Consider the following 22,646-nt stretch of genomic DNA (forward strand, 5'->3'; position numbering starts at 1 on the left):
TGTTTCCTGTAAGCTAAACAATCCTGTATCCATGCTAATATGTTACCCCTACACCATGAGCTCTTATTTTGCTTAATAACCTTGGGTGTTATGCCTTGTCAAATGACGTGTAATCTAAGTACAGCATAATCACAGGTTCTCCTTATCTATGTTGCTAGTTACTTCCTCAATCCAACAAATTAGTAGAATATGATTTCCCTTTTACAAAACCATGTTGCCTCTGCTTGATTGCATTAAGATTTTTTAATTACCCTGCTGTAACCTCTGTTATGAATTTAATTCATTGTGTCAGTGCTGTGTAATTTTGCAGTCTCTGGACATTGTGCCAGTTACATTTCGACCGGTAGCTGCCACAAGGGGAAAAGCAATGAGGTACTATGTTAGTGGGCTATAGTAAAACACAATACAGTTTTATTCAGAAGGTGTTGCTTATTCCAGGTCTAAGATGGAAGAGCCACAAAAGCTCACTTGCTGCTTACATCATGACAGATCATGTGACGTTATACCAGAAGTGATGCAACCACTTTAAATACATAACATCCCTCCCCCTTTACTTCTTTAGTCCCCAAAGTACAATTTTCCCAATGTTTCAACAACAGACCTAATTAAACATTAGATACATTGCTTTGGGCCATTATTTCCCATATGTATGCAAGTAATAAGACGGTCTCACAAGTGGACGTCTATTTCTTTTCGGTTGTACTCGACACTTTGGAATTTAGCTACTCGAGACCTTTGAAGTATCCTTTTTTCTTCCAGTTGGTAACTCTTCATGTGAAACTATTTCAATGTCGGTTTCCAACAGTGTTGTAGATTCTTGAGAAACAGCATTTGAAATTATCTCTGTGTCTCTGATATATCACTATTTAGCATTTCTGATGTAAATATGTCTGATGAAGCTTCAGTGATTGAACTTGAGGCTAATTTCTGGTCAGAATGACATTGCCAAACTCTCTCATCATCCGTCTGCACAGTGTAAGCTAATGGACCTGTTTTTGCTCGGATAATGGCGGATACCTGTTTTTCATTGGTGTAGCTTCTTGCTAGTATTCGTTCTACTTGAGTAAATACTCTCTTTTTAGAGTTCTGTTCTTTCCTAGCAATCTGCATTTTGTTTTCATTCAACAGTTTCTGAAGTATCAGATGGTATCAAAAGAAGTGGTGAAATATCAGTGGTAAAGTGAAAAGAAGTATCAGGTGATATCATAAGCAGCTTTCTCTGAATAGCTTCATTCTGGAGTCCACTTACTAAACTTTTGCAAAGAATATTATCAAGCCTCACACCAAATTTGCAATATTTAGCTAGCCTTCGTAAGGTGGCCATGAACTGTGAAATGCTTTCGCCTTCCTCTTGGCTTCGGCAGTGGAACCTAAATCTTTCTGCAATAGTGAGCAGCTTATGCTCCTCTAATACTTCTGTCAGTTTTGTCATAGGTTTTAACTCTACTGGCTTCACTGGATGGACTAAATTTTGTAGTAACGTAAAAACTTTGCATCCTACTAAACTGAAAAATGTTACAACCTTTAGGTACTTGATTTGCTTGGAGATAATATTGGAATCTTTCTTCATACAAGTTCCAAGTCTCTCAATTCTCGTCAAAAACATCCAAGGTGCTACCTTTTCATGACTTTTTTTTTGTTATCGGCTCCCAGGTTTTAGACTTTCTTTAGTTTTCCCCCTCTACCTCACAGAATGCAAAAAAGTACCTTGTCTAACTATGTCACAGTTTCCCTTTTTCTTGGAACTTTCACTTTTTTACAAGTAGTAGCTTCTCTTTTAAGATCCCACAATTTCTGCTCCCGCAGCCCGTTTTGCTTCACCACGTGCACGGTCTCTGCAGCTTCATTTCCTCTTGCTTATTCACAGTTTCCGTTTCTTTCTGAACTGCATCGGAGGTTCTTTTCCATGCCTTCGATCGACTTTTCAACCTGAAGTGCTGAATTTCATTTTCTTTGAATCCGGTCAAAAAAGTTATTTTTTTCCTTTAACTCATTGCCAATTTCTTGTTAAATACTGATCAATAGCTACCACAAAGGGAAAAGTAATGAGTGCCACGCCACACTTGTGGGTTGTAGTTAAACACAATGCAGGTTTATTAACAAGGTGTTGCTTATTCCAGGTCTAGGATGGATGAGCCACAAAAGCATGCAAATCCCTCTGCTTATGTCACTACAGATCACATGATATTACCAGAAGAGGTGAAACCACTTTAAATACATAACAGTGACTTTTAAGTCCCAATGCTGTTGCAATGGATCCTGCCCAGTAACGAAGGTGACACATCACACTCTGAATGTGTTGATAAGTTTCTTGCATCAGGTCAAGTGTCAGTGAAGAGCAGTTCAAGGGACGGTCAATTTTAGTCATTCAGTTAGTCAGAAGCAAGTGAAAAGCTGTAACTGTTAGCTCTGAGGAGTTGGGGGCTAAGTGAAGCCCCAGGAACCTGCGGTAGCCTGTTCAGAAGAAGCCTGTTGGGAGCTAAGAAGGCAGTGGAAGGTCACTGGCTGTGTGCTGTTGAAGGGGCTAGGGCAGAGAAGCGCAGGGTAGCCCACAAGCAGTATTTGCTCAGTACAACTAGAGGATTGAAGCTCAGAAAAAACAAAGAACAGTGTTCTGCTCAGAATAACTAAAGATCCGGAATTGTGCCAGTGGTTAGATTCTAGAAAGAAGACTGGAAATCCCTAAAATATGAAGCAAAGTTTTAAAGAATGAGCTCATAATGAACAAGTCCTTTTGAGTCAGTTTGAGGAAGGGGAGAGAATTCAAAGACATGGTCTTCAAAGGTGGAGATTGGAAACACTCGTGATAAAGACAAAGTTTCAGTGAGATTGCTGGACCAATGTCTGGGTGGGTTCTTGAAACATCAAAGGACTCTGTCTTGCTTGCATCTGTGATTTATTCTGCAGTGTGGTGTGACCGACTAGTTTGTCTGGTAATTCATATGTACTTCATGTTAACTTAGAATGTTAGGAAGGTGTGTATAGTAGACTAACTTTATATAGTTAAGCTGATTGTGTTTGTTCAAATCTCATGGAATCTTGTGGCTTTGTTCCAAAAGCAGGTTCCTTTACTACTTCAAACAAAATGTTTTGGTCCCTAACTGGACCTTCCCCCATGACCAGTGGTTTGGCCAAGGACTGTAACACTCCCTTAATAAATTTCCTTATGACAGATGTTAAACTAACTTCCTTCCTTGAATATGACCTTTCCAAAATCTAGGGAATATTGGAAAATTAAAATCAATGCATCTTCAGCCATTTCTTTTAAGGCACTAAGATGAAGTCCATCAGGATCTGGGGACTTGTTAGTTTTTAGTTTTAATAATTTTCTTAGTATCCATTCCCTGATAATTGTAATTGTTTTATGTTCCTCCCTCCCATTCATCTTCTAATTCACAATTATTCCTGGGATGTTATTTGTATCCTTTGCAATCAAGACACAAATAAAATATCTGATAATTCATCCATCATTTCCTTATTTTCAATTATTAATTCCTCAGACTCACTTTCTAGATGATTCTAATTGTTCCCTTTTTTAAATACCTGTAGAAACACTTACTGTTTTTATAGATCCAGCTTGTTTTCTCTTGTTTTCTATTTTCTCCAATCTCCATTAATCTTATAGTCATTCTTTACTTTCTTTATATTCTGTCCAATCTTTTGACCTGCCACTCATCTTTGCAGAATTGTATGCTTTTTCTTTGCCCCACTCAGAAGACAGGAAGGAAAATGTATCTATATATGTTGACCTGGTTGCTCTATATTTTTTTAAAATGAACAAAAGCATTACCCTGAGTAGCCATGACTCATACCAGAGGAATTTCTAATCTTCAGAAACCAGAAGGACTTCACTATCTTTAAAGAGGTATGAGTGGCCTCTATGGCAGCAGAAAATCAAATTCCAAAGAACTGCACCAACTGCCTTTACACTTCTATGGCAGAGGTCTGCATAACAGAGGTCTGCACAGGACAAAAGGGAGGCTGACTCCTCGATTAAGCACCTCAAAATTCCAGATCTAGGAAAATAGACTCTTTGTCCAACACCCAGGAGAAGAAGTGGGAGGTATTTCACATGACTTCCACAAGCTGCTGGAACCATCTAACAGGTAGCAGCAAAACGAACTCTGTTTAGGTAAATTGCCTGGCCCTCATCTACACTGTGAACCACTAGAACATTGGAATGTCTATGTCTATGCCTTCAAGACTAATTCATTTCTACGTGTCTTTTCCAATTGTGAACATCCTTGCTTCTGGAAAGGCAGGTCACCTGCAACAGTTAGCCTGATAATGCCATTGGTCTTCTGATTCTAGATCCTGGACCCACCAGAAACTATAACTCTTACTTTTATCTTGGTCTTGCCCTGTAGCCCTTTCTTTCCCTTTTCCTTCTTTTATTGTCTGGGTATGAAAAGGGGCAAACATTGCAAAACCCCTTCCCACATTTTGTGTGTTTAAAATAAATCAACCCTCTTATTTTACCTTATCTTCTGTTTGCTGCGGAATTATTAATAAAGAATTAGATCACACCAAACTGAAGGGTTAGGGAAAATACACTACCACATACGAATGAAGAAATCAGAAATCAAAATTACATTTCTGTTTATGAATGGGTATTGAGAGGCGAAATCGGAGCTGTTTAAATTAATCCCCCTCCTGTCCATAACACTTCCAATTTGATACTATTTTAAAATCCTTAGTCAGCCAAGGATGGTGCATTCTTCCCTCAGAGTCATATTTTCTCACTGGAATGTATCTTTCCTGAGTATTCTGAAATATCTCCTTAAATTTCTGCCACTGCATCTCTACTGACTTATCCCTTAACCTAATTTCCTAATTCACTTTAGCCAGCTCTGTCTTTATGCCTCGTTGTTGCCCTTATTTAAGTTTAAAATGCTAGCCTTAGATCTTTGCCTCTCTCCCTCAAACTGACTGTGAAATTCAATCCTATTCTGACCACTGCTACCTAGAGTGCCTTTATTATGGGTTTATTAATTAATCCTGTCTCATTTGCATTACCAGATCTAGTATAGCCTGCTGTCTGGTTGGCTCTACCATATGCTGCTCTAAGAAACTTTCCCAAAAACGCTCAATTAAGTCATCATGCAGGCTACCAATCTGACTCTTCCAATCCATATGTAGATTAAAATTATCCATGAATGTCGCTGTACCTTTCCCACAAGCCCTCATTATTTCTTCCTGTATATCCCATCCTGCAGTGTGGGACTTTCAGGGGGCCTATAAACGACTCTCACAAGAGACTTATTCACTTAACCATTTCTCATCTCTACCCAAACTGATTCTTCTATTTGATTTCCAGAACTAAGGTTATCTCTCTATTATAGCAGCGTCATCCTTAATGAACAAAGCTTCCGCTTCATCTTTGCCTGGCTTCCTTTCAGGCTCTCGTCTGCCACCTCCTCAGTGGGGTCATCAGCCACTTCCTTAAGGGCAACCCTTTAACCTCAGAAGCCAACCACAGGCCTGTGTTGGGAACAAGAAAAGCTGAGGAAGCTATGAATTCCTTAGTATAAATGCACCATGGCACCTTCGTGGAAAACATGCACTTTCATGCAGGAACACCTTGTTGTGGTCCCACACCAACTGGACATTCAATGAGTGGAATAGCTTTCTCTTCATGTAAGTATCCAGCTGATGAACTGGTACCCTTGTAGTGATGTGTCTACAACTCCCTATACTTGAGGGAAACCGGCTATGTCTGGAAAGCCCTTGACCCTCTGCATCTGTGATGACATATTCTTGGGAAGGTTTATGTGCTTCCCCCACCTGATCAAAGAATGTATCTGTGATGGCGGTTGTGCACCTGTGGGCATCTGATTGGGAATTGACAGAGAGGCCTGCAGCAGACCCCTGGAACAATCGGGCAAAATATAAATTGAGAGCCCCTGTCACCTTCAGTGTGACTGACAAGGCATGAGGATCTGTTGATTGTGACGCTAGATCTCATTGTACCATGGCACATATCGCTGTAAACATTCCTTAGCTTTCTCACCTCTGGCAATGATACTGGCATTGAATTGCCGTGGGCGTATGAGACTGATTTTAATCATTTTCTAGTTTAAATATTTTGGTGAGCCCAGGACTCAATCATCCGGGCTCATTTGCCTTAACGTCCTCACCGGCGAGGATCACATCTGGTCCCCCACCAACGGGGACCAGACGTGATGGCCTTGCCGATGGGACAGGAGGCCATTGAAGCCTCCTGGGTGGTTGGGGGCAAGAGTTTGCACTGCCAAGTGGGCACCCTGGCACTGTCCATCAGGCACTGAGCAGGGCCAAAGGGGAGGGGTGGGACCTGAAGGCGGCGGGCCTGAAGGGGAGGCAGGGCATGGAGAGCTGCGCACTCTGCACTAGGGTGGCCGCGAGGTGGGGGGAGCGGAATGGGGGTGGCGAACAGCCTGGGAGGGAGGAGGGTGCTTTGTACTTTCGAGGGGATGTGGGGGGAGTGACATATTGTTTTTCACCGCTGAAATTTTCATGAAGGGAGTTCAGCATTATTCAATTCCAGAATGAATACTGGATTATAAAAGCTTGTAAAAATGTCACTCCTGGGATTTCAGTCATAGCTATGGTTACAAAAAACTATCTAATTCAAACTGCTAAGATTGTGAATCAGGGCGCATGAACAATAGTGCATCTAGCAATCAGCAGCTGGCTTCCTGGCGTGAACAGACTCTGTGCATTCCCCTTACTGGCGAGAATCACACTTTGCCTCATTTTTATTTCTAAGTGTCATAAGATTTGTTTTTTTTGTCTCGTCGAAAAAATGGATCCGAAACTCTCCGATTTTCATGCTCGTTTAGCACCTAAAATTCTTTGGGTAAAATCACCCCCTAAATCTTCATCTACAATGGTTCTGAATCACGTCAGGATATAACCATCTGATTTGGTGGACCCTTACCTTGGGTAATACCTAAAGGTGGTCCTCCTTGTGGCATTCTGAGTTGGCTCAGAATGAATGAATGGAAAGATTCGAACAATCCTTGAATCCTTTAAAAGCTTCAAAAGAGTAAGGTTTGTTATCATGTCACACGAATAGTTTTTTGGCATCTTATAGAAACATTACCCAATGACTACCCAAAGTTCACTTGAATTACTACTTATAGAGAAAGTTGAGAACTATATTTGATTTGTTACTGTCTCCAGAACTTCAGAGATAGTGGAGCATCAACAACAATCTTGTGTTGCTAAACCAAAAGCGAGGGCAAAACAAAACTCATTTCAAAAAGCAGATTGAGTGTTAGTGCGTAATTGTGCCACGAGTAAGAAATGGGTGCCAGCTGTAGTTTTAGTGAAAACGGGTCTAATTTCTTACATGGTTCAAACTGAAGATGAACTAATTGGTGATGCCATGTGACGAATTGTCATCTTGAAATGATTTCATAGAAACGTAGAAGATGGGAGCAGGAGGAGGTCATTTGGCCCTTTGAGCCTGCTCTGCCATTCATCACGATCATGGCTGATCATCCAACTCAACAGCTTAATCCTACTTTCTCTCCGTAACCTTTGATCCCCTTCACCCCAAGTGCCATATCTAGCCGCCTCTTGAATACATTCATTATTTTGGTTTCAACTACTGCTTGTGGCAGTACTGCACAGGCTCACTACTCTTTGGGTGAAGAAATGTCTCTTCTTCTCTGTCCTAAATGGTCTACTCCAAATCCTCAGACTGTGACCCCTGGTTCTGGACTCCTCCACCATCGGGAACATCCTCCCTGCATGTACCCTGTCTAGTCCTGTTAGAATTTTTAAAGTCTCTTTGAGATTCCGCCCCCCCCCCCCCCCCCCCCCCCCACATTTGTCTGAACTCCAGTGAAAACAATCCTAACCTTGTCAATCTCTCCTCATACATCAGGCCGCCATCTCCGGAATCAGCCTGGTAAACCTTCACCACACTCCCTCGAGAGCAAGAACATTCTTCCTCAGAAAAGGAGACCAAACCCCACACAATATTCTAGGTGTGGCTTCACCAAGGCCCTGTATAATTGCAACAACACCTCCCTGCTCCTGTACTCAACCTTTCGCAATGAAGGCCAACAAACCATTTGCCTTCTTTAGCACCTGCTACACCTGCATGCTTACCTTCAGTGACTGGTGCAAAAGGACACCCAGGTCCCACTGTACACTCCACTCTCCATTTTACAGCCATTCAGGTAGTAATCTGCTTTCTTGTTTTTGCTTCCAAAATGAATAACCTTACATTTATCCAAATTATACTGTATCTGCCATTGATTTGCCCACTCATCCAACCTGTCCAGATCATGCTGAAGCATCCTTGTCATAATAACCCTCTCGCCCAACTTGGTATCATTTGCAAACTTTGTGATGTTACATTTTGTTCCCTCATTCAAATCATTAATTCATATTGTGAATAGCTGGGGTCCCAGCACCGATCCCTGTGGATCCCACTAGTTACTTAGTTTCTCCAAATTATCTCTAGAAGAACCAACTTCTTTAGTCCTTAGTGTTGTGAATACTACTTTGGAAGACTGAGTTGAATCTGATCATTGTGTCTATGATACTTTACCGTGGGAGAATGATGCAAAATTAGTTCCAAGAGAAAAAACGTCTACTGAAGTTCCAGATACTAATTCTAGGGTCAAGGACAGCCAAATTTCTGAACGTTGTATACAATCAAAGAGTAATAGATGTCCTCCTGATCGACTTTCTCATTGACTGTGTATAATGATTAATGATGCATAGTACTGTCTAGAGTATTATTGATCCTGTGATTAAAGGTTTGGGCGAGAAGTGTTCTTCAAGGGTCTTAGTCAATTCCTTGTACGTTTTTGTACCAGGTTTGGCAGGATGGACAAGACTTTGTAATAGAGTGAAGGTTTTCCATCCCTATTACACTCAGGAAAGTTGCTACTTTAATTTCATCTGGTATTCTGTTTGCAGCAAGGTAATATTGAAATCTCTCTTCATAGGTACTCCATGATTCCACAGTCTCATCATATGGTTCCATAGCGCCCCCTTTTCCCATCATCATGTTGCCTGTTCTTAAGTTGTAGTACTTTCTTTAACTTTTCCTCCCCTCTAATTTATTTTCTCTTCCAATTGAATTTGTATTATTTCAGTTGTTGTTTCTTTGAAAATAAATTCTGATTGAACTGTAGCTTTAAGATTTTTTTCTTCTTTTACAAACATCAAACTGTCTTAAAACCAGGAGATTTCAGCTTTAATTCTGCTTAATCTTGGTTACTATCGTGTTATTTATTTTTCTGTTTGAGCAGTTCCTTTTCCAAAAGCAGGTTTCTCTCTCTCTCTCTCTCTCACTGAGTTCGAGGACCCGATGCAGCAGCCTGCCACATACGGAGGCGCAGCTGGAAAAGACTCCCCAGTTTCTGTAAGTAAACTTGTTTTTACACAGCCTCCTCCCTTATTTTCTTACTTTGCTTGTTTTCTACGATATTTTAAGCCTGCCAGTTGTTTTAATCGACTAGTATTACCATCAACGCACTGGCTGTGAATTTTTTTCTCTTTTCTTGCCTCCAACTTGCTAAGGGCTCCCAGGGTTGCAGTCAAGTAAAAAAAAAATCTAGAATGGTTGGAATGCTTTTAATCCATTTTAAAATTCATGTACATCTTAACAAAAGTTACAAACCCTTTTCAAATGGCCAGATTTATCGCACTTCCATTGGTGGTGGAGTGGTCTGCTGTAAACCGACCCATGACTTGAGGTCCAAGTCTGAATTGTTTCTTCTGACTCTTTTTATTGGAAAACCATTGCCAGTTTTATCTAAAACTGGTCTTTGTCAATGATCTTGCTGGAAAACATTAGAAGAGAAAATGCTGGAAAATCTCAGCAGGTCTGGCAGCATCTGTAAGGAGAGAAAAGAGCTGACGTTTCGAGTCCCGGTGACCCTTGTCAAAACTCCTGAGTCTATGCTGTCCCGAGAACTCCAATCTGAAACAGAAATAGTACTTTTTGTCTTTGGTTTTTTGCAGATCAGTAGCAACATTGGTGTGACCTCTTCCTCTTCCTTCCACACATGCAGGAACATAAAAACATTTATCTGATAAATAGTGTATGCATCTGTATGTAATTTAGTTTCTTGTTGACTTTCAGTCAGAAGCTGGAGGTTTAGGTGCAAATTGTTAGGAATTCAATTTTTTGCAATTATAAATTTGGTTGAACTTCTGTATATTTTCTCTTCAGTAAAATTGCATTAACATGCACAACTTGATATTTTGAGATTCAAATCGTGAAAGTGTTGTTACCTTGATTTAAAAACAAGCCACGTTTTGCTGCCATCTTAAATAACTGAAGGTTTGAAATTGAAATTTAGTAAAATGCGTTTGTTAATGAGGTGTGTGCACTAAGATTGTCAGTGATAAGCACTGAACTGTATTTCTGATCATGACATGCCTCATTATGAGAATGTGTGCTGATGGCCATGTGGTTCAGCTTGAATATAGTTTTCAGAGCAGGTTACTCTTAGTTGTTCCAAATATTTTATTTCTGACTTGGAAATTTACTTAAATGACATCAGAATTGTTTTTAAATAGCCAGGAACTGCTGCATGATCATAAGCATCTTTCAATCAAGCTCCAATTGATACCATATCCATGACTGCTAGAAGAACAATCCTGATATGGTTCTAAATATTGATACTCAAGACAAATTAAGTATCTTATAGGTTTGTCTTCATTCTTAGAAAGATAAAGAAAAAAAGATTTGTGTTTATTTAGCACTTTTTGCAATCACTGAACGTCACAAAGCTCTTGATAGCCAATGAAGTATTTGTGAAGTATAGTCGCTCTTGCAAAGTAAGAAACATAACAATCAATTTATACACAGTAATCCTCCCAAACAGCCATGTGATAATGTCCAGGTAAGCTATTTTTATGATGCTGATTGAGGGATAAATATCGGCCAGGGCACAGGTATAATTTCCCTGCTTTTCTTCAAAATAGTGCCATGGGATCTTTTACCTCCACTTAAGCAGGCGAATGGGGCCTTGGTTTAACATCTTATCGGAAAGTCAGCATTTCTCAGTGCTGCTTGGGAGAGTCAGCCTTGATTTTTGTGCTCAAACTCAAGTGGGACTTCAACCTGGAACCTGATGAATCAGATCCAAAAGTACTACCAACTGATCCTAAATTAACAACCAACAGCGGTCTAGTTTAGGAGTGGAGGTTTGGGTGGGATAGAGGGGGTGGGTCTAAATGCGAAGTAGTTTATTTCAGTTCCTTGCTCCAGATCAAAATGAATCAGCATTGATGCAGCTCTTAGGGCATTCTGTGAGTATGAGATCATATGCTTCTGCCCCATCTGTTGGCAAGTTTCTCATGATACTTATATATGCATGCTCAGCAGAAAATCATCAACCTAGGTTATTTTTCTTAGGTGTGTGGAAGATGCATATCATTAGAAGAATGAAGAAGACCCTCCAAGGTAGGTAGTTTCTGTTATTCACCCATCATTCAAAAACACAGATACTGAACCATTCTGCTGTAGCTGAAGTGCTCTGGTACGGTGTGTTTGGCATGTGCTGTAGGAAAATTATATTTTAAAATTCTAGTTTCAATTCAACTTCAAAATTTTAGAAGACATTTTTGCGTGTATCCAATAGATCCTTGACGTGCTTACTACATGTGAATATAATATTAAACATTCCATAATTTCAAAGTTTGGTCTGGACTTCTTTTAGCTAGCTTAATTTATATACTTTAATAATTGTGTATCTTTTAGAATATGTATGTAAGGGACTGAGGAAAATTTGTGGGGAAGACATTTACCAGTGTTCTTTGTCCCTTGTGGGTTTCAGTGTCCTGTTTGCCGGGCGGGTGCTGTGAACAGGATGCTGTTGGTTGAATGATGTGGGCTGGGCCAATGGGATTGCTCTGGGGGCGGGAGGAAAAAAAGGCGCCAGGAAGTGAAGCAGCTGCAGAGCTGAAGAGGCAGAGCTGAAGAGGGAGTGTGCAGAGAGAGAGCTTTTTCCAGGCAGTGAGAATTCGGTTTGGAGTGAGAGGCAGCCAGGCGTTCCCCTGCCTGTTCTTTTCATTACCGCCGAGGAGGACAGCCTTCAGCGCACTTGACCTACGTTGCTGCACGGATAGCTCGCAGCACCTCTGCCTCCTGCGGCATCATCTTCCACACGTGTGTCTCTCCTGGACTGTGTGTGGGTGTCGTGAGTAACTGGTGGGGACTATACAGTCCAACTGGAACAGTATCTACAAATGTGTTACTGAGGATGAGTTTCCCCATGTGTGCACCAATGGATGGGCCCCAACGGTTATAGATCAGAGCTCACTGTTTTATGTCTGTTAATGATATTTGTTAAATTTATTTTTGATATTCCGATTACAGTACTGACGTTTATGGGTAAACAGGGAATTAGCCAAATCAACATCAACCGCTAGGAATTCGGGATCCTGTTGATTGAATATTTAACTAGTAGCCCCATATAGTGGTCAGCAGGGGGTTACATGTAGCTGTTACCAACTTCTGTTTTCCAACAAGGGAACAGAGAAACCGAACCAGTCTCCAATTAAATCTGGTTCTAAAGAGTAGACCAAACTTTTGTATTGGTAAATTCAGGATATAAGGCAAGTGATCTTTCAGAAAGTAATTTGATGCACCGGTTTTGAAAATACTTCGGGAAGTCATTACATTCTGTTCATTGGACACCAGGGTGTGACGCATACAATGCATAGTGTCTTGTGAATTCCCTTCTATGTTTTGATGTATTTGTGAGTTCTGTTGATATATATTAATCAAAACAATGTTTTATAGAATGACTATATTTCCTTGGTTAGCTGTGACATCTTTCGACACTTGGGTGGGAGAATAATTGTGGCAACTGTATAATAGGTAGGGATTTTGGAGTTTCATTTATGTTTTGACACACAATACCAGGAGATGTACATGTCTGTGGCTCCCTATGAAGTGAGATCCTAGAATCTGTTAGAGTATTACATCAAATTTCATGTATTGCTTGCTTTCTTACAGCACGGCTGATATCACTGGCCCAAATTTTGCATTATGAATAATGGTATGGCTAACCACACATTGTTATAATGGACAACAATTTCCAGATGTCTGCACATATACAGTTAAACATGAAAATCTGGAAGTTGCTGTCTAGCTTTCTCTGCTTTTCCACAAGCAATGTTATATTGGTACCTTCATGATAAATTTGGAATTGAAATCCATGTAGAGGCGTGAGTTGCTGTACTTACACACCCTATCCTGAAGCATACTTCAGGAGGGCCTAGACTGTGATGATACTGTGCTTAAGAAATATATGTGTATCATGTTTCTAGTAAGGGGGGTATGTTTAGAATTCAGGTCTGTTTTGCAAGGTGCCGATTTGTCTAGCAAAATCTTTAAATTGGTAACTGAGAGCACCAGAGTGAGTACTCATTTTAGACCTGGAGTGTTTGTTTTAAGCTGAGCGAAAGCATTTATGTTTACTTGTGCCTCTCCTGGGGTTTTCAGAGTAGAGTTTTGACTAGATTGATTGACAAGGGGCAGAGTCATGTGTGTAATGGGAAGAGCTAAGCTTGCAGGTAAAAGCATAGGGGGCAATTCTCCCAGCAGTGCAGTGGGCCGGGAGACTCAAGTGGAGGCTGTTTAGCGGGCTTCCCACTGGGTGCCAGTGCTCCACGAGTCTGAGTGCTAGAAATCAGCGTGGCGCTGTATATTCAAATGCGTATTTTAATATTATTTGCCCGCTATTCTTTTGGGAGAATCGCCCATAGTTTTTCTTTCAAGCAGTTACTGCCTGGTTCTGAAAGAAGCAAGATGTGTCTCCCTGTTGCTGTCTCTCTCTAGAGATTGTCTAAAAGCTCCAAAACCTAAGTGCAAGCACGTAAGCCTGTGTTTTGCTAACTGATTTTTAAAAGAGGGGTTTAAGTCTATAAGAGGAATAGTGCTTGAATTGGAATTCATAGTGATTGGCTAGCAGTTAAGACTTGTATCTTGTCATGTTTAAGTATTGTTTGATTGTTAAAGGTTAAGCTAATACATTTGTTATAGTTAAACTGTTGTTAAATAAAGTTTGATTTGATAAAAGCTTCCTAGTTTGTCAGTAAATTCATGCCTGGAATCAAGATCTTATCCTCACACTAATGCCAAAATATAATATGGTTGGGATCTAGCCTGACTTCATAATATACCTTGCGATTCCTGACCTGGTACCCTATCTTAGACAAACACATGGCAGGCATAAAGTTAATGCTGTGAATGTTAATGCATTTTGGAAGTGTATGTGAAGAGGCAGTATAAATTGAAAATGTTCATAAGTTCGGTTGCCATTGTATCCATGAATGATAACACCATACTTTTTCAAATAGTTTGAAAATATTGGTAGCTATGATTTAATTAAGTGAAAGATAATGGAAAACTCCTATAATGGGCTGGCTCATTGGCCCCCATTGTGCAGTGCATACACAACTTTGTATATTTAATTCCATTAATGCCCAAAGTTTTTTTGCAAGTATACTCATTCACCCACTTTCTCTCTCTTCTCAAAATGAAATTGATTTCAAAGGTGCAACCTTTGGAATCAACTTCAAAGGTGGAAGCAACTCAAGCTCATAATGACTAAATTCCAGTTGCATTTCACCTGAGGAATGCATAAAAGGTAAAATAAAACACCAACTGCTAATTCAAAAGTACTCTAATACGAATTTTGCTTACATAATTTTATTTTGATTGTATTGACCCTTTTGCACTACTGTCAAGTAGATTTCTTCCTGCAATCATAAAATCCTATAATGCAGAAGGAGCCCATTCGGCCCATCGAGTCTGCACCGACCACAATCCCACCCAGGCCCCATTTACCCCACTAATACCCTGACACTAGGGTCAATTTAGCATGGTCAATTCACCTAACCCGCACATCTTTGGACTGTGGGAGGAAACCTGAGCACCCGGAGGAAACCCAATGCAGACACAGGGAGAAAGTGCAGACTCCACACAGACAGTGACCGAGGCTGGAATCGAACCTGGGTCCCTGGCGCTGTGAGGCAGCAATGCTAACCACTGTGCCACCGTGCCGCAAAGCAGTACTATATGAAAATTAAGATCTTGTACAGAGTTAGCCATTAAAAGAAAATCATTTACAGGATGTGAGTACCGCTGATTGGCCCAGCATTTATTGCCCATCCCTAACTGCCCTCCATTTCAGAGGGCATTTGAGAGTCACATATAGGCTAGACCAGCTAAAGACGGCAGATTTCCTTCCCTAAAGGACATCAGTGAGCCAGATGGGTTTTTACGACAATTCACAATGGTTTCATGGTTATCATTAGACTTCTAATTCCAAATTTTTATTGAACTCAAATATCACCATCTGCCGTGGTGAGATTTGAACCTTGGTACCCAGATCTTCTCGGTCTCTGGGTTACTAATCCAGTGACAATACTACTGTGCCACTGCCTTCCCAATTTTAACAGAAGTTGTCAGTGCTGCAATGCCTCAAAGCACAAAAAACGTGTGTTATTTTAATTTGCACAAATCAATCTGCATCTTGAGCATAGGAAAACATCTGAAAATCATTCACAAGCAGTTATCTGAATGGCCTTTTGTGTTGTGAGATTCAATGATAAAGAAAGAAAATGGACTCCAAGCCGAAGAAGGAAAGATTAGAAGGAATAACCAAAATTCAGGGCAGAGAGGAGAATCTTGAAGAAGGGCAGTGTCCTGCAGAGTGGTTTAGGGTGGAAATTCCTGAGATGAGGAATCAATCATCCATTGAAGTTATAGTCACCTATGTGAAGGACCATAGGGCATACACAAGAGGCCAATAACAGCAGGAGAGTGCAAGAGGATCAGCAGGGCCATTAATAGCGAAAGAGTGTGAGAAGAGAAGCAGGGTGATTAATAGTGAGTGTGTGAGAAGAGCAGTGGGGCCATTATCAGCGAGAGGCCGTGAGAGGAGTAGCATAGCCATTAATAGTGTGAAATTGCAAGAGGAGCAGCAGGGTCATTAACAATGAAAGAGTGTGAGAGGAGCAAGGCCATTAACAGCAGAGAGTTCAAGAGGAGCAGTGGGGCCGTTAATAGCGAGAGAGTGCGAGAAGAGTAGCCCAGTCATTAACAGCATGAAACTGCAAGAGAAGCAGCGGCCATTAACAGCAAAAACATGCCAGAGGGACAGCGGGGCCATTAACAGTGAGAGGCGTCTGTAAAACACAGCAAGGGGAGAGAGTAATAAGCAAAGTGTGAGACCACACGGAATACGGTAAGTGGTGAGTATTTTTCTCTTTTGCCTTTCAATAGTGGTATTTTATGAATTGTAATGTTTTATTCATAGTATCAAGATCTACTAACATTAGTGGTCTCACTCTTTTAAAAGTGATATAGAAAGTGGTGGGAAAATGGGGTTGAGGCCCATGATCAGCATAATTGTATTGTATGGTGAAGAAGATTCATTGTTTCATGCGGTTTACTCTGCTTTTATTTCTTATGTTCTCGCTGTTTCTGTTGCAGTTTCGCGCTGTTAACGGCTGCACTACTCTTCTCACTGATAATGGCCCTTTTGTGCTTCTTGCTCTGTTGTTATTGACGGCATGATGTGGAGATGCTGGCGTTGGACTGGGGTAAACACAGTAAGAAGTTTAACAACACCAGGTTAAAGTCCAACAGGTTTATTTGGTAGCAAAAGCCACACAAGCTTTCGGAACCCCGGCTTGGGGCTCCGAAAGCTTGTGTGGCTTTTGCTACCAAATAAACCTGTTGGACTTTAACCTGGTGTTGTTAACCTTCTTACTGTTATTAAAGGCCCCACTGCTCCTCTTGAACCCTCTGCTGTTAATGGCCTTGCTCCTCTCACACACTCTCACTGTTAATGACCCTGGTGTTCCTCGTGCAATTTCACACTGTTAATGGCTATGCTACTCCTTTCACAGTCTCTCACTGATAATGACCCCACTGCTCTTCTCACACTCACTATTAATCACCCTGCTGCTCTTCTTGCACTCTCTTGCTATTAATGGCCTCATTCCTCTTCTCACACTCTCTCACTTCTCTCTGTGTGGAGAAAGAGAAGCTTGTAAACAAGGAGATTGTTACAGAAATAAAGATGCCATAGAAAGATATAACCACAATGATCATTTTAAATTTATGGGAAAGGGGGACAAAGAATCAATATTGCTCAATGCGAATAGAGGTGATGGACAAGTGGGGAGAGCTGTAGGAAATGATACAAGCATGAGATTTGTATACCTGAAGTTTATGGAGGATAGGAAACTAGCCAGGAAAGCATTGAAGTAAATGAGGCTGAGGATAATTAAGGCATGTCTGAAAATTTTAGGAGCAGCTAGGCAGAAACAGGCAACGTTAGAGGTAGAAATAAATGCTGTTCATGAGGGAGGGTGCATGGGTCTGGAAGTTCAGTTCAAGGTTGAAGAGAATGTAGAGATTGAGAATGGCCTGCTTTAGCTTGAGACGGCACATGGGAAATTGGAGTGAAGTTAGTGGTAGGGGTTTGCAGCAAGTACCAAAATAATTTATTGGAGGAAATTATGGCTTGTTTATGAATTTGGACAAGCAATCTGACAGTATAGGGAATGTTAAGCATTTAAGATTGAATGTAGAGTGGTACAGCTTGGCTTTACCAGCATGTGGAATCTATCCGGCTAATCAAATTATCAAGGACAAGAAATGGGCCAAGGACAAATTATTTCAGAACTCTGGACATTGTACTGTGGTGGTTAGAAGGGAACCCATTGCTAAAAAGGCTATAGCTACAATCTGATTTATCAAAAGTGAAACCAAATGTAATGTATATTTGCATGTTCTGTGTAAGTGTGGACCTAAATGTACAATATAACCTGGCATAAATCCCTTTATTTCTGGTTCTGATGAGACATAAGTTCTCAGTTTGGCATTTTGTTCTGTTGTAAAAGTATATTTGAGTGCTGTTACTTTCTCTCAATTACTGATTATTTTAGATTTATATCTTGGACGGTTTTATGGCCAGTACTTAACTGCTAATGAAAATCCATTCATCCTCTTGTTTCTGTCTTCTGCATCAAATAGGCTTTATAAATAAATCAATTTACTTCCCTCCTCTCTTGAAAGTGCTGATCCATGGCTGATGTACAATTGTTTGGCCGCGGGCAGCCTCTACATCATGCCTCTTTGTAAAACCCGATAGTGTCAATAGGCTAATTGATTATGGAGGACATCACAGTAAAGTCCAGTCCTCACTTGTAGTCCATGTGCACTTTGCAATAATGGTTTATTATATTATATTAATTTATAATATTATTTTATATTAATTTACAGGATGTGGGCATCGCTGGCTCGGCCATTATTTATTGCTTAGTTGCCCTCGAGAATTGCCTTCACGAGTTGTCTTCTTGAACCTAAATGGTTCAGTGCGGTGTCGGTACACCCACAGTGCTGTCAGGGGAGGAAGTGTCAGAATTTTTACCCAGCAACAATGAAGGAACAGCAATATGTTTCTAAGTCAGGATGGTGAATGACTTGGAAAGAAACCTCCATGTGGTGGTGTTCCCAGATATCAGCTGCCCTTCTGTTTCTAGATGTAGTGGTCATGGGCTTGGAAGGTGCTATCTGAGGAACATTGGTGAGTTCCTGCAGTGCACTCTGTAGATAGTATGCACTGCTGTGACTGTTCGTTGGTGGTGGAGGCACTGAATGTTTGTGGAAGGGGTAGCAATCAAATGGGCTGCTTTGTCCTGGATAGTGTCTAGCTTCTTGAGTATTGTTGAAGCTGCACTCATTCAAGTATTTGGAAAATATTCCATCAAACTCCTAACTTGTAAGCCTTTTAAATGGTGGACAGACTTTGGGGTGTTAGGAGGTGAGTTACTTGCCATAGGATTCCTAATCTCTGACCTGCTTTTGCAGCTACAGCATTTATGTGGCAAGTCCAGTTCAGTTTGTGGTCAATGGAAACTCCCAGGATGTTGTTAGTGTGGGATTTGGCAACAGTAATGCCATTGAATGTCAAGAGGCAATGTTTAGATCCTCTCTTGTTGGAGATGGTCATTGCCTGGCATGAATATTATTTGCCATTTGTAAGCCCAAGTCTGAATATTGTCCAGGTCTTGTTGCAAATGGCCATGGACTGCTTCAGTATCTGAGGAGTCGTGAATGGTGCTGAACATTATGCAAGCATCAACAAACATTCCCACTTTTGACTTATGATAAAGGGAGGGTCATTGATGATGCAGCTGAAGATGGTTAGGCCTAGAACACTACCCTGAGGAACTTTTGCAGTGATGTCCTGAACAGAGATGATTGGTCTCCACAATCACTTCCACCTTCCTTTGTGCCAGATTTGACGAACAGCAGAGGGTTTTTCCCCTGATCCCATTGACTCCAGTTTTCCTCGGACTCCATGATTCCATACTTGATCAAATGCGGCTTTGATGTCAAGGGGAGTCGCTCTCACTTCACCTCTGGAATTCAGCTCCCCTCCAGAAGGGGTGGGGGCAGAGGAGCAGCGGTATTTAACTGGATTAGGAAGCCATGGTAACACTCTGGGTTTGAATCCCACCATGGCAAATGGTGGAATTCACATTCAATCTGGAATTAAAAGTCTAATGGCGGCTATGAAACCATTGTAAATTGTTGTAAAAACTCACCTGGTCCTTTAGGGAAAGAAACCTGTCGTCCTTACCTGATCTGGCCTACGTGTGACTCCACGTGTGCAGCAATGTGGTCAACTCTTGAATGGCCTAGCAAGCCATTCAGTTGTATCCAACCACGACAAAGAAAACATGGGTTACTTAAAAAACAGTGGTTACTCTTGTAAGATTTTTCTCCACTCTATATTGATGCTAACTGGTGGCAAACCAACTGCTTTTATTTTTTGTTTTGTTGGATTAGACAGTGCAATTTTAATTTGTAAAAATAAATTAATCTGGAGGGAATTTTACATGCTGTTTGTGAGGATTGCTATACATTTGCATTGAGAAACAAGGTGAATTCAACATTTCTGTTGAAATAAACCCAGAGATGCTGGAGGATGGAAATTTCATTGTACTTAACTGTTCAGTAGTGAATGACTCTGAAATAATGATTAGGGGTAAATAATATAATGTCTGTACTAAAGTTAATTCAAATACAGTATGTAGTAATTATCTGTTCGGAGTGACCTATTGACACCTAATACAATTGCTGTACTGCACCATTACCTATTCAATCAGCTTTAGGCTTTTTATACAAATATGCTTTCAGGCTGAATGGTTCTATGTTAATGCAATTCTCCCAAGATATTACCTTAAAATGATCACAATTGTGTATCTATACATCAAACTTAATGATGCATTATTATCTCATTAACATATTAACAATTGTATAATGGTAATAGACCTGTAACTGTGAATTAAAATGCTGGAAATTCAAAACAGGTCAGTCAGCACTTAAGAAGAAAAGACTTATTTTGACATCCCAGGCACATCCTTTTTTCAGCGCTGATGCAGAATACACATTCCTAAATATCATTTCCTGCCATTTATAAAGTATTGCGAGGTATTTACAGCACTGAAACAGATCATTCAACCAGTCCATGGTGATGTTTATGTTTCAGCCTCCTCCCACCCATTTTCATCAACATATCCTCCTATTCCTTTCTCCATCATTTGTTTATCTAGGCTTCCTTGAATGTGTCTGTGCTATTTGTCTTTGGTAGTAAGTTCCACATTCTAGCTGCTCTTTCTCAATAAATAGATTTCCCCTGAATTTCTATTGGATTGATTAGTGACTGTCTTATATTTGTAGCCTCTAGTTCTGGTATCCCCACAAGTGGAAACATGTTTTCTACATCTATCAATCAAGTCCTTTCATAATATTAAAGATCTCTATCAGGTTACTCCCTTGCCTTTTCTTTTTTAAAAGTAAAGAACACTAGCTTGTTCAGCTTTTGCTGAGAGGTATAATCCCTCTATTCTGATAGTATTGTAGTAATTTTTTGTACATTCTCCAGCGCCTTATATCTTTCCTAAATTTGGGAGACCAGAACTGTCCACACTACTCCAAGTGTAGTCGACCCAAGGTTCACTACAAAATTTCTTTTTATAAATGTTGACTGATCTGCTATGAGCCCTGACAAAATTCCGGCAATGGTACTGGAGAATGTGCTCTAGAACTTACAGTGCACCAAGCTAAGCTGTTCCAGTACAAATACAACATGAGCATCTACCCAGCAATGTGGAAAATTGCCCAGGTATGTCCTATGCGCAAAAAGCATAACAAATCCAACACAGCCAATTACCCCATCAGTCTACTCTCGATCATCAATAAAGTAATGGAAGAGGTCATCAATAGTGCTATGAGGCAGCATTTGCTTAGCAGTAACCTGCGCACTTTCGCTCAGTTTGGTTTCTGCCTGGGCTGCTCAGCTCATGACCGATTACAGCCTTGGTTCAAACATCAGCAAAAGAGCTGAACTCCAGAGATGAGGTGAGAGTGACTGCTCTTGACATCAAGGTCGCATTTGACCAAGTCTGGCAACATGGAGCCCTATGAAAACTGGACCATCTCCAACAAGAGAGAATCTAACCATCACCCCTTAACATTCAATGGCAATTTGTTGGCCCGTTGCACATGTGCAAGGTTGCCAAATTTCGCTGATTTCCATCAGTTTTTTTTTTCTACTGGTATGACTGAAGTGATGAGCATGCAAAGCAAGGGCAAGTGAAGTGAGGTGCATGCTGACTGCACACAACATAGACTGTGAGAACCGTACACTCTCTTTAGGTCCAATGTGTAAAATATTATTTTGTTTTTACCATTGGAAGTATAATTTTATTGATATAGAAATGATTGAGCCCTTTCTATAACTTGTTTTGAAGTGTATTAAATGTATTTAATCTTATTCATGGGGTCATGGTTAGTCAACAAGCCTGATTTCAATCTTGCGGCCCACTGAGATGCAGAAGGGCCACTCACTGGCCATGGTTGCCCATCATTGACCTACAAAGCATAAGTCAGGAGTTTGATGCTAGATGAGTGCAACTCCATCAACGCTCAAGAAGCTCGACACATTCCAGTACAGAGCAGCTGCTTGTTCGGCACTCCGTCCACAAACATTCACTCCCTTCACTGCCAATTACAAGTAGCAGCAATGTGTGCCATCTACAGGTTGCACTGCAAGAACTTACCAATGCTCCTTAAATAGTACCTTGCAAACCCACAACCACCACCATCCAAAAAGACAAGTGCAGCAGATAGATGGGAATGCCACCACCTGGAATTTCCCCTTCAAGCCACTCACCATCCTGTCCCTTCACTGTCACTGGATCGAAATCATGGAACTCCCTCCCTAAAGCAATGTTGGTGTACCTGCACCATGTGGACTGCAGCAGTTTAAGAAGGCTGCTCACGACCACCTTCTGAAGGGCAGTTTGGAATGGACAATAAATGCTGGCCTAGCCAGAGAAGCCTAGGTCCCTTGAATGACTTTTTAAAAAGTGTTCTCATCATTTACAGTCTTCACTAATTACTAAACTATTTTAATTTTTAAAAATATGCATGTAACGAATGCATACGCAAAATAAGTTTCAAAGGACAGTTCAAATATCTGTGATGTGACAAAGTCACAAGAAATTTTGCAATAGTAGATTATACTATTTGTATCCTTGAATTCTCTAACCCCTGTAAGAAAATTGCTCTGTAAATTGCTTGGCATGCTTAAAAT

General features: G+C 40.7%; 1 protein-coding gene across 1 annotated transcript in view; it reads left to right on the forward strand.

Annotated features, from left to right (window-relative positions):
• The window catches only part of magi2a (membrane associated guanylate kinase, WW and PDZ domain containing 2a), a 725,408-nt gene that overhangs the window by 43,432 nt on the left and 659,330 nt on the right, over positions 1 to 22,646 (forward strand). Inside the window, exon 2 of the mRNA XM_078235593.1 lies at positions 11,372 to 11,419. Within this exon, the coding sequence (XP_078091719.1) occupies positions 11,372 to 11,419 (48 nt within the window). The remainder of the gene's footprint in view (positions 1 to 11,371; positions 11,420 to 22,646) is intronic.

The sequence above is a fragment of the Mustelus asterias genome, chromosome 19 (genome assembly GCF_964213995.1).
Source record: "Mustelus asterias chromosome 19, sMusAst1.hap1.1, whole genome shotgun sequence".
NCBI classification, from domain to species: domain Eukaryota; kingdom Metazoa; phylum Chordata; class Chondrichthyes; order Carcharhiniformes; family Triakidae; genus Mustelus; species Mustelus asterias.